The following is a 13,516-nucleotide window of genomic DNA, read 5'->3' as shown; positions in this document are numbered from 1 at the left end:
GATTTTCAGCAAAAGTTAGTATCTGTTATTATGTATAACAGTTACAGCTGGCTTTTTCTACTAGTCTCTGTTCATTTGTTAGGTACAGTGGTACCTCGGGTTACAGACGCTTCAGGTTACAGACTCCGCTAACCCAGAAATAGTACCTCGGATTAAGAGCTTTGCTTCAGGATGAGAACAGAAATCACGTGGCAGCGGCACAGCGGCAGCAAGAGGCCCCCATTAGCTAAAGTGGTACCTCAGGTTGAGAACAGTTTCAGGTTAAGAACGGACCTCCAGAACGAATTAAGTTCTCAACCCGAGGTACCACTGTATTGAAATGCAGACTGTACCCTATGTAATAAATTCTACTGTGTTAGCTAATAAGTATGTATGGCCTGAGATAAAACACGTAGTTCAGTTCTCTGTTGACATAATTATTTAGTTCTACAGCAGAATCCCAGTTATATAATCTCAGCAGTGTCAATGAGCATTATGCAGAATGGAAAAGCAAAATAATACTTAATAATAACAACAATAATAAATTAAAATGACGTAAGTTATTCCTGATGCCTAAGCTAGTGACTTCTTGCCTGAATATGCATCAAGAATAAGGCACATGGAAAGTTAACTGTGTAAATGAAAAGCACCAAAATCAAACAGAATTATGCAAAACAAACAGAGACATGCAAGTACAATGAATTTCCATGATTTATTCTGCTGATTTTTATTTTCTTGGTTGACAGACAGAATATATGCAACCTTAATCTTTGTTAAGGTGTGTCCCCTGAGGCAGAAGCATCAGATACAGTGAGGATTTTGATAACACAAGTGAGAGAAGCTCTCAGATGGAATTAAGAGTTTGATACAGTAGAGAAGTACATTGGATACATATATATAGATTGATAATTCTATCCTTCATAATTAAATTCAACCCTCACCAACAAAGGAAACTAGGAAAGTGAATACATGTAAAAATAATTAAATACAATCTGCCTGGTTTTTAGGTGAAGAACTTTGATTTTTGTATGGCACAAGCCTTGAGTAAGAAAAGACTTTTGAAGCAGACGTATCAAATCCTATGAGGATTTTGGTAACAAAAGTGAGAAAAACTCAGTAGTAGCATTAGGGTAATACACTGGGAGATTATGTTTTGCATGTAGTTTGACAAATTATGCTTCAGATTTAAACTCTCTGTTTACCAACAAAGGGAGCAAAGGCAACAGGAAAGCATAACAGTTGAGAATACTTTTCAGTTCAGCATTTGAACAGGTCTGATACAGCAAATACCTGTGAGGACAACATTGAACTGAGGGCAGTCTTGCAGATAAGAACAACCCAAAATGATGTTGACAGTTTTATTTTAAATAATGGCATGTGGTACCTAATAGATGAAATAAATTTGTCACCACTTCTAGAACTGTATGGAATTCTTATCACAACACAGAGAGTGGCCATTCACTCTCTTTCACCAGTTGTTCTTTTTGAATCCATAAACTCTGCAGTGCTGTTTGTTTTAGATTCTGGTGAATCTAATAGTTGAATTGTTTGTTTCCTGTCTTTAACCTTGTTTCTGAGATTTAGTGTGTACCACTAGACATTGGTTTGAGTAGATGCAAAATCATGAAACTGCTATCTTCATTATTAATAGCACAGCCTATTTTGTTTTAAATTGGTATCCTCTATTCCCTTATTTATAAGCTTTATAGTTACTTGTGTCATTGGTTTCTGTCAGTGTAAAGTACCCTGATATTTTATCAATACTATTAAATTTATGTGAGCAGGTATTGCACTTGCATAAACTTATTTCCCGAATTTCCTAAAGGGTTGTCTCAGAACATGTTACATGAGCAGCGTAAACTAAAGTTCACTGACAGAACTATAAAATGATGTTGGCTGGTAGAAGTAAGTGCTAGTATCCCAAACACCAGGAGCTCCCAGTGTGCACATAGAACTTCACATGAACACATATTGCTTATCATTTTCAGTGATGAAAAATGTGCATGTAAATCCATCTTTTTTCATGTGCAGAGCTTTCATCAACATTGAACAGAACAAGGAAGACCCCGCTGATCAATGTCCTATGATCAATGTTTTAAGAACAATATTACTTTGTTCCCCATATATTTATATTAAAGGTGATTTTATAGTTGACCATTATACAGGGTCTCATTAATTTAAATACACTAGTGGGTTTTTGTTGTTTTCAAACCAAATGTTTCAATCATTTTTTTTCTTCAAAAAATCATTTAAAATGCATCTGTTTTGTTCAGAATCTGCACACTGAAAAAACAACCTTTTGGTTTTTAGAGTTTAAGAAGGTGTAGCATAATTTCATACCTGATATGTGAAATGTTTTATGATTGAATTATAAAGACCACTCGCTATCTCTATATTAAAGTGCATACTTCTTAAAGCAGCGGTTCTGGAATCTGTATCAGTGGATCGCACTATCCCAGAAAGTGCCTCAACTGTGGATACTCCTGAGCTCTCCCCGTGTAGATCTCCTTCGACTCCACGACATCTACGTTATCGACAGCCAGGGGGTAAGGTTAAAAAAAGCAGAACTTTAATACATTGCATGGTTATATCAAAAGGACTTTGTAGTGATAATAAATTTCTAACCAATTTGTTCACTGTCTATTTCTGTTCTTTCTGCAAAATGTAAGAAAAGAAGAAGATGTGAATAACACCATTCCAAATGATTAGCATTTGAGCAGCAAGAGAACGAAAAGCATATTTGCGTTAGGATGCGATGAAATGTTCTGCAATATTTTGAACTAGATGTACATTTGTTCGAGAAAAATATTGACTTGAGTCTTATAACTGACAGATTTTCCTGAACCAAACTGAGGGCACATATTGTGCACTGTGTATGGTGATGAGATGTATGATACCGATCACTGTTAGTTGGAAATAAGTCTATTTGTGTGGCACTGAAAATGTACAGATGGTATTCTAATTACTCATTACAGGATGTGAATAAATTGCTTAACCAGGAGTGAAATTCTTTTGGTAGAACTCCAGTAAATCGTGTGTCCCACTAACAGATGCTTAAAGGATGCAACATACTGACAACTTGGTCCTGAACCCAACACTTCCATTGCATGAGCCGGAAGTAACTTCTTTCTCCTTGACTCTTTTAATCAAATCCATAGTAGAATTTTTACATCTCTCTTGGGAATCAGGCCATGCGGAAGTTCAGTATGATTAGAAATTGAGCGTGGAATCTGATTGCGCCTTCCCCTCATGGAAATGCTTTTTCATATATATATTTTAAATCATTTTTCATTACCACGTCTCACATTTCATTGATTATAACCATACATTCAATCACTGACTTCCCTTCCCCCCCCTTCCATGGTTCTAATTATTTATCAATTAATACTTCATATTCTAATTTCCCCTTATGTTCATATTTCTCTCTCCCCCTATATATTTAATGCTTTAGACTGCTGAATTTACATTAACCCTGCTGACATTTCAGCCTGATTAACATGATTCTTCAGATATTCTGCAAACATTTCCCACTCCTCCTTAAATATTCCATCTTCCTATTCTCGTATTCTGTTAGTTAAATTCCTCTCATGGAAATGTTTTTGATCCAGCTGGTGCCTCTGCCAACAGGTGGGGAGAGGGGATTTTTACCAGCCCCCTGTCCCAAATGCTGCCCCCTAAAAATGTCTTCTGGAGGGTTGGCTGCCCTTCTGGAACAGCATAGGAGTCTGCAGGAGGAGGTGGGAGTTGACCAAAATATATATTCCTTCCTCTTCTGTTAGCAGAGGCCTTTGCTGAATCAAAAACAAAATCACAAAATGTTCTGTTTGTTTTTCCAGCAGGAAGGTTTGCTTGTATATATGCATGCTTAAACAATGTTTTTTCCTCTACCATAAAAGCATACATGGAGATAGATATCCAAGCTTGTGGTTTTCATTTACAAAACAATGCTCGCTATTGATGTTGTTTTATTTTTTGTTATTTACTTTGCAGTACAGGCGACTGACAACAGTCATTGTTCCGTTTCCCCTGCTTCTGCTTTTGCTATTGCTACAGCTGCAGCTGGGCATGGGAGCCCACCAGGTGAGCCTTCTGGTACCAAAATTTTTTGGGGGGTGGGGGTGGGGTTGAATTACTGAGCACTAGTAAGTGAATGCAGTCAATATTTGCAATCGAATATTTGCAGGCTGCTCTGGGGGGCTTTGGTCCAAAAGGCAGCATAAAACTAAGCATAACTAACTGAGAAATACTATACCAATTCAAAAGTAAATCCCATTGAATTCAATGGGGCTTGCTGCCACATAACAAGATACAGGATTTCAGGCTAAATGACTGACAAATACTTCTTTGAAATATTCATCACTGTGCTCATGGTGAGTGAGTGAATGAATGAATGAATCTTTATTTGCATCAGACATCGGCCATAGCAATAAAACAACAATATGATATACAAAGAATAGAAATAAAAAGTCAATTATATAAAATAACATTTTAGGGTTTTGAATCAGTAGTCAAATAGTGGATCTTATTCTAATTGCCCCAGCTAAAAACCTCGCAGCCTTTGCTGTCACCTGCTCATCTTGATCTGCCAAGAGAAAGGACACTGTAGCAGTGACTGGGCAACCCAGAGTAGACAATAAAAGAGGGGTGATAACCTCATTCCTCAAGTCTTTATAAAGAGTGCAAGCCAGAAGGGCATGCGCCATCAATTTGGTATGGCCATCTCCACAGGGACATAAGCGTTTTTTGTGTGGAATCTGTTGGAATCATCCCTCAAGTACAGCCAAGGGCAATACATTCAATCTTGCGAAAGTAAGAGTGCACCTGTATTTTAGAATTGCTAGGTTATGCAGATAGGGTGCCAGAGAGTCAAAATGGGTAGGTGGAAAATTGTCATACCATGGGCAAAATTTCCTTATTGTGGCCAAGTTGTTCTGACGCTCAATATCATTTAGGCGCTGACAAATTAGACTGTTTGCTTTACTAAAACCCAAAGTGAGTAGCTGTTGTAGTGATAAACCACAGGAGTGAAGTTTTTGATAGACAGTTTTAGTCCAGGCGCTCTTGTGACAATCTTGCAGCACTAGGGATATTAGACCGGGGGGATTTAAGTTTAGGCAAAGCCAATCGTTAAGTGTCCTATGCAAAACCCGCAATTCCATCAAGGGAAGATTAGCCTCTAGGTGCAATGATGCGTTTGGGACACAGGGTGGTACAGAGAAAATTTGCCTTAAGAACTTTGATTGGACAGCTTCCGTAGATCCAAGGTGAGTGCCTGTCCAAATCTGAGCCCCATACAATAACTGTGCTAGGGGTTTAGCTTGGAACACTTCCAGGACTGATGGTATATGTTTACCACCTTTTGTGTAGAAAAAGTGTGCCAGAATTTTGGCGCTTTGGGATGCTTTTTCTTTGCACATTTCTGGTGTGCTCCCCATGATCCTGTAGACTGGAATATAAGGCCAAGATATTTGAAAACTTTGACCTGTTCAATTCGCTGGTTGTCCATGCGTCATCTATGGGCCCTATAGTTTCTTGAGAAAACCATGACTGTTCTCACGGTGTACATGGGTACCAGTCCTGTAGCCAGAAATTATGTGGTAAGCAGGCCAGGAATAAGTTGTAGAATAGCCAGTCTGTAAAGGCAGGTCATTCAATACACTTACATCAGTTAAATTATTTCTTAGATAGCAATTCAGTAGAGACCAATTCAGTCTGCATGCTTTTCCTTGTATCGCCACATTGAAAGGACTAGAGACTTGCTTTTACAAATGAAAGCTGAAGGCTTAGAAAGGGTTCCTGGAATATCACTGGCAGGTTCAGCTGGCAGGGTGGTACGGACAGGGCAGTGAGGCTCACCTCACTTTCCAGCACTGAGTATCTTTGCCAGTTATTGAGAGGGGCAGGGATGAGGAATGAGGAGCTCAGCACAGTGCAGGTGGGTTTCAGTCATCTGCCTTCAACCAAGTAACTGAATGATTTGCTCCAGCAGATTGCTGGTACGTGGTTGATTGTGTATTTCTTTTGCTCTTGTAGTGTTTACATTTTTACTGTTGTTTTTAATTTGTTTTGTTTTGTGTTGTTGCACACTGCTAAAAAAATGTTCTACTGCTACAACACTGGGAGAAGGATGGAACGCTTCAATCTGTAGTTTTGAAAGGTGAAAGCATCCTCTCATGTTTGCCACCTAGCACACCTTATTGGTGCACAATATGTGCTGTTTTGCTAGAATGAAGCATGGCAGTGTTTTTCCACTGTATTCCCCATTGATTAGAATATTGGGATTGGCATTTCCTCCCTAGTGTATTTCTACCTGAAATTTACATATTTATCATATTTCCTAAAGTTTGTCTTTAGACTGTTTGGGGTGTCAATAATAGGCAGAGAATTAACGTGCTTCACCCTGTCCTTGAATTTTATACTCGGGAACATTATTTCTTTTTTTCTTTCTTTTCAATATGCACGAATTCTGTGATCAATTTGAATAGACTTCTATTTTTGTTCCAGAACCAAGAGCTGTTTTGAATCTAGAGAACTGTTGCTTAGCAATTTTATCAACTGGTTAGGCAAATGCTATCCTTCAAACTGAGGGGAACTGCACCATGCAGCTTTTATTAATCAGCAAGCTTCTATTAAAATAGTAATTATTGGAGGAAGAGAAAGAAGACTGTGCCCTGTTAATAAATACATCTTCAACTGTAAGGGGAGGACCGAGGCCACTGGCCCCTCTATGGCAGGTCATGGGGTCCTTCCTGAATTAAGCTGCATCCTGCAGTTTAATTAGTGCAGCCTGTAGTCAGAGAATAGAGCAAAAGAGAGGAAGACAGTGCATGGGCAGTGATGCTTTCGGCATGTGGTAGAAAGCTGCAAGAAACACCTAGTCTTGAGCTGTAAATTGGAACAAACAGCAATCCACAGAAAATCCACAGAAAACCTAATTGCCGTTTGCTCCAATTAAGCGCTAAAGAGCAGTTTTCTCTGGGAGAAAGTAGTGCAACAAGAGGAAGTGTGGACAAGCCCAAAGTCACTGGTGAGGATCCTGAAAACTTTGCATGTTAGTATATTCACTGTATATTGAGCTGCCAAAATTAGTAGGCTAAAATCTTGAAACTTGCTGATAGTCTTTTCTGCTGACATCCTTGGCCTGATTTTTTGTTTTACTGAAAGCACAGTTCATATTTCCTTTGACTTTCATATTTGCATGGGGGGGGTTGTTCACATCGCTGCCTTAGAGCACAATGAAGTTGGTTGTTTTTAAGGTACATTCTAGAGCTCTCTACACCCCTGCTGTTCACATCAGTATGGGGTCATCAGTGTCAGATTTGTTTCTGTCTTTACTCCTCTGCAATGGTGTTCACACATTACATAGATTTATATTTGCTGGGGCTTTTTCCTCCGTTCCTTTACTTTCTGAATCTGCCTAAAGCTTGGGTACACTAAATTGATGTTTTCAGTGTTCTTTCCACTACGATTCCAAGATCTGTTTCCTATGATAGTCACTATGAATATAGACACCATCAATGTCAATGTATCGTTAAACTGTTTTTTTTCATAAAATGCATCCTTTTGCACTTAATTGAGATTGCTGTTGCTAATTAGCATAGCCCTGATATTATCACATTTAATACTTGCTACTCTCTTTATTTATAACATTTCCATTTTTTTTTATTTTTTTTTGCAAAAAGCACAATAACATCATTCTGTCTTTACAGTAAAATGGTTCTTTAGATGGCTGTTAATCATAGGATTGCATAATCTCCGCTGCCTAAATGTCGGGAGAGTCCACTTGGGAAACCCCACCATTCAACCTGTGCATTATGTAATATGATATATGTTATATGATATGTTATATGATATATAACAAGCAGAACAGGTGGCCAACTAGTGAAAAGATTTCTAAAAAACAGATAGCTGCAGGTGACTAACCACAGCAAGTCAAACTGTGCTGCAAAGGAAACCAAAAATTATGCACAGCATTTAGTCTATTTTGCAGAATCATTATTTTCCAATCCCAAATAATTAGTCAGACCATGAACAAGCAAAAAATGCATTTAGTAAATGTTCCAAAGAAAAATAAATAATAATTGCAAATGACACAAAAATGAGCAAGGAAAAAGATAATTGAATCTGCAGAACAGACAATGATAAATACAAAAACAATGGGGCTATTAAGTATGATAAACCTTACTGCCGAATAATGAGGGTAACTAAGTATAAGTGGGGCTGACAATGTTTAGCTAAGGACAATTAACAAATATATTGAATTAATTAGTGAAAGGCAGCCTCATACTTCAAAGAGGGAGATAAATATGCAGAAGCTTCCAAGACCATTTGTTCTGTGCAGTCAAACACTGTGCATAGAAAGAAAAGGGAAGGTTGCGACAAAACAGGGAGCTATTCATGGTCAGTCAAATGACGCTGCCTGTCATGTAGAGGAGCCAACATTTGTTCAAATTTGTGCATCTAATAAAGTGCATGTGCTAGGAAAACATAAATGCTGATGCAATAAAGACTTGACTCAGGTTATATTAGGTTAGCCAACAAAGGCAGTTAGAGAAGGTCTGCCAAAGACAAATATCTCTGGTATAGGTATTTGTCGTCAAACAGTTATGAGATGGTCAGCTTCTTATTTTTGGACATACCTTATGTATTATGGGAATTGTTCAATTTCAGCCAAAAAATGTAAAATAATCGGATAAGTTCCAGAACAAACTGCAGTGCATAGTCGTCTCCCTAATAGGTCAGTAAGTGCTGATATTACACATTTATTTTAAGGGTTAAGTCACAGTATAATACTAAATCATACCAAAGGTCCACCATCATCCCGGTTCCTGCAGCAACCAATCAGATATCTCTAGGATATCTTCACTAGGGTTTGAAGGCAATAGCCCTTCACTGCAGTTGTACCTCCCAAGTATTTAGTGGCAAATCACCTCAGAACACGGACATTTTGTTTAGCTATCATGGTTAATATCTGTGGATACAAACTGATTCTTCGTGCAATTGTCTAATCCTGTTTTAAAGCCATCTAAGTTCCCCGCGATGGGGTGAGCTCCCATTGCTCGGTCCCCGCTCCTGCCAACCTAGCAGTTCGAAAGCACGTCAAAGTGCAAGTAGATAAATAGGTACTGCTCCAGCGGGAAGATAAATGGCATTTCCGTGTGCTGTTCTGGTTCGCCAGAAGCAGCTTAGTCATGCTGGCCACATGACCCAGAAGCTGTCTGCGAACAAAACACTGGCTCCCTCGGCCAGTAAAGCAAGATGAGCACTGCAACCCCAGAGTTGTCCACAACTGGACCTAATGGTCAGGGGTCCCCTTTACCTTTCCTTATAAGATCATGTCCATTGCCATACCTTGAGGCAATGAATTCCATGCATTAATTAAAATAGCACAAGTATTGCTGCTCATATACCTTGTAAAGTATGAGTGGCACTCAACTCAGCAAAAAACAATACCTTCCATTTGCAGTCCCCCCTCCCCCGAAATTCATATTTTATATTTGAAGAAGACTCTGTGATACTCAGGACTACATAAGAAAGGACAAAATAGGTTCAGGCATTTATTTTATGTATTTATAAATGTATGAATCTTCTCCCTATTAGGACTTCTTGAGATATATATATATACACACACAGATACACATCTCATATAATATAAATATGTAAGCAAAATATTCAAAATGCTTTAAATGTGTTATTTTCAAAAGATATGCTCTGAGCCAATGGGCTGTGTGTTGGAGGGGGGGAATTACTCCCATAGATTTTCCTTTTCATCTAGCAGCATTTATTTCATCTTGAACTTTCCTTTTAAATTGTGCAGGGTTTAATAACTCTGAACGAACATGCGATAAGGAGTTCATAATACGTCGAGCAGCCACTAATCGTGTCCTGAATGTCCTTCGTCACTGGGTCTCAAAGCATTCTCAGGTACTTTTTGTTACATTTTTCCAGCAAAATCTCCATTGTATCAAAGAGTTTGTGCGCGCACACACAAAAACACATATTTAGTTTGGAATTACCAATTTGGGCTCTGTGTTAAGCATCACAATTGCCATATTAAAAATTTAGGTTTGCAGTGCAGCCTCATTAGAATAGTTCTTCTGTATATTGCTGTGGTGTAATTACAAGGGGACAAGGTTTGCTTTTCTCATTACAGGCGTGTTTTACTCAAACGAATGCATTGTTGGGAATAAGCTAATAAAGGTTGGTTTGTTGATCAGTTCTGAAATAGGCACAGAGTTGCCAAAAATCTAGCGCTGGGGACTCAGCTACATTAGGTTTGTTGGTTTAAGTTATAAACGCGTTATAACACTATGACACCAGATGGTGCTGTAGAGCTGAAATTGGAACTGAATGAAATTTTCCATTGTGAGCTTTACAACGGTTTTTTCCAGATCATTTTCAGAGTGGTTTTTTTAATAGGTGTTTAGATGCAGCCTAGGTCAGCAAAATATGTCTCCACTATGATTAGCTATTGAAATATAATCATGAGTCATGGCTCTGTGTTGTTCTCCTATTATTTGGGCTTGCCCTCTTTCAAAGAACAGCATAGTTACTCATGGGTGATTTAAGCATTTCTTTACAGCATGTGGAAAGCAATGCTTCCTTGTTGCATTACATAACAGAGAGTAACATTTTAATTAGGCTAACTGTAGAAATCATGGAACACCTCCATATCAGTGCCTCTTTCTGGCTGCGGCCGGAATGGGTATAAAATTCCTCTACCTCATTAGGTGCAGTGGATCCCATGCAAACCCATCATGCTCTGTTAAATGTCACATTGAAGGTTGTTTGTTTGTTTGTTTGGTGGCTTTTATACTAATTAAAGAAGAGTCCTGCTGGATGAAACCAAAGCATCCTGTTTCCTGTTTAGTACAACATACAATGGCTAAACAAATGCCTATGGGAAGCTCACAAGCAGGATATGAGCTCACTCCTGCTGTTGTTCCCCAGCAGCTGGTATTCAGAGGCATGCTACCTCCAAACCTGGAGGTAGTATATAGCCATCATCTCCATGTTGGATGCGTAACATTTGATTTAACACCAGGACCCTCTGTGCATCAAGCTTATCACTGTAAATATCGTATTTTCCTGTGTATACACACTCCAATGTATAAGATGCCCCCTATTTTGGGGGACTCCAAATTGAGAAAATGGGGGGAGATTGTAAGATGACTCACAATTTTGAGCATAATTTTTAAACCTAGTCTTATACACGGAAAAGTACGGTAAATACATTACTTCAAATTAAGCCTCCAGTGCTAGGCTCTAGAGGAATCTTGACTCTACAGTATAAGCTAAGTCCTATAAGTTCCCATTGCTCAGGGATCGGGAACTTTCCACGATACAATTTAATTCATAGAAGAAATTTGTGGAGGCATACTTGTGGCAGAATTTCATTATATGGGAAGCTGTTCAGGATCTGTTTAGCACCTACTAATCTGAAGCTGTGTATGAACAAATAAAATAAATACAGTATAATGAACCCAATGCCATCGCATCTACAAATGAAGTGACTGTGTCATAAAATATGTTGCTGGTTTTTTAATAATGTATTCTGTTCATACCTTCTCTGTATGCTGAGTATGTCAGAAAAAGTGAGGTTGTTAAAAATGCAAAACATTTCCAAGCAAGTGTACAAAGTATTGCAACTTGCAGGATCTAGCCACATCAACATTGGCATGAGGAAGAGACCCAAAGTGGACCAGATGTATTAGAGAATTACAACATGGTTATTTAGTGACTTTCACATTAGCCTCATTTTGCTCCAAGTTTATATAGTCTTGAGTTGGATCCTTAGTCTAAGGCTGGGGGTGCCACCCCCAAAAGTGAGATAAAACTCAGAGTACTATGGAAAAGAGGTCCTAGGGTAGGGTTCTGTCTGAAAGTCCAGAGGGGGTTGACAGATCATGGAACATCCCTGAATGGTATCCTGGTGGGATTTCCTCATTAGATTTGGATCACTGGGTGGTACCCTTTCACCAGGATCAACCCTGATGGAGATAACAGCCACCAGTCAGGTTGACTGGTTCAGGGTACATACCCAATGCGTATGCCAAATTCTGACTTTGATAGAATCATAGGGTTGGAAGGGACCCTGTGGATCATCTTGTCCAACCTGAATATGCAGCTGTTCCATACAGGGATTGAATCTGCAACCTTGGCATTATCAGTACCACACTTTAACCAACTGAACTATCCTTACAATCGTCTATAATCGATGAAATTGTGGCCATTTTGATCCCAAGCTGGTGTCATGTTTTTCTTACTGCATACACACTGTTAATCCCCTCCCTCGGTAACCACTGACTTGCTACGCTGTGGCCTGCGAACATGACACCCACACAATATGAATTAGACAGTTATAAGGCGTTTTTGAGGCCACATATGATCTCCATGCTTTTAGTTCCAATTATAGCAATCACCAAAAAACTTTCTAATTGGTTGGTCTTGGTACAATTAAATGATGAATTTGGCACCTAAATGGTCATGTACAAGACAAAGCAAAACTGATATGTCTGCTTTTTGCATTGTTCCAGCAAAAAAGTTGCAGAAGTTTAAAGCTTTGATCTTCTGCAACACTACAGGGAACATGAGTCTCCCTCACTGTACTAAGCATACAATCAGTCAAACTAATTAGAAGTGCACTGCAGTTGCGTCTGCTTCAGTATGACGGATTCTTCATTAAGCAACTGGGTTTTTTTTGGTTATGACGGTAAACATTCCAACATGCTGGAATTAGTGTCCTTTTTTTTTTTTTTTTTGTAAGTTGAATAGTTGCTGTACACGTTACCAGTTTATGAAATGCCCAAATAGTAAAAGCTCTTTGAGAATTATGAAGTCATTTCACTAGTACAAGTTGTACATTCAAACTAATTATATCCAATTAGGTTTGACAGGCAAAAACTGCAGGCTCCACAAATGCTGATACCTACTTTTTGCTCAGAAATAAGTGGAATGGAGAGGAGACTTTTGCAGCGCCAGCCAAGGACAGCTCTATTCCCATGTATTTCAGTTCAGGCCACATTGAACGGAATTCATTGATGCAAGTTGATTAGATTCCACAATTGAAATTGTACTTTTAGAATCATGTGATAAAAGAACATGAAAGGTACCTTAAATTAGAAAACGTATCTCTACTACAATGCCCCAACCCTCCTCATATGTATGTGTGTGTGTGTGTAATTTTTTTAAAATTAGTTTTCAACAAAATATAAACAAAACAAGAAGTTTCCCCCAATCCCACCCTCCACCTGCCAGAACAGAAGATTCATGTATAAGATTTTGCCCTAAGTCCATGGGCGAAGTTGGTGGAGGCCGGTCATCAGGGTGTTCACTTGAATATTTTATAAGGGGTACCGAATTTCAATAAAACCATCCACCTCAGATGTATTGTTCAAGGCATGTTAGTTTTTGTTAGTTTCTCAGATAAGGCAATTGTCCATATGTTTTGTCTCCATTGCACAACGTGTAGATGTTCAAGTCCTTTCCAGTTCCATGCTATAAGTAGTTGTGTTGCTATCAGGAAAAAAATAATAAG

At 38.6% G+C, this 13,516-nt stretch overlaps 1 protein-coding gene across 4 annotated transcripts in view; it reads left to right on the top strand.

Annotated features, from left to right (window-relative positions):
• Positions 1 to 13,516, top strand: part of RASGRF2 (Ras protein specific guanine nucleotide releasing factor 2) — an 85,342-nt gene that overhangs the window by 55,164 nt on the left and 16,662 nt on the right. For 3 of the 4 annotated variants that reach the window (XM_079995336.1, XM_079995334.1, XM_079995337.1), the window contains exons 16-18: positions 2,397 to 2,525; positions 3,970 to 4,059; positions 9,797 to 9,903. In XM_079995336.1, coding sequence (XP_079851462.1) covers positions 2,397 to 2,525; positions 3,970 to 4,059; positions 9,797 to 9,903 — 326 coding nt within the window. The remainder of the gene's footprint in view (positions 1 to 2,396; positions 2,526 to 3,969; positions 4,060 to 9,796; positions 9,904 to 13,516) is intronic. The other variant, XM_079995335.1, reaches the window with a different exon arrangement.

The sequence above is a fragment of the Podarcis cretensis genome, assembly GCF_951804945.1.
Source record: "Podarcis cretensis genome assembly, chromosome: 11".
NCBI classification, from domain to species: Eukaryota; Metazoa; Chordata; class Lepidosauria; order Squamata; family Lacertidae; genus Podarcis; species Podarcis cretensis.
Note: the sequence above shows the minus strand (reverse complement) of the source record. Positions and strands in the feature narration are given on the sequence as shown.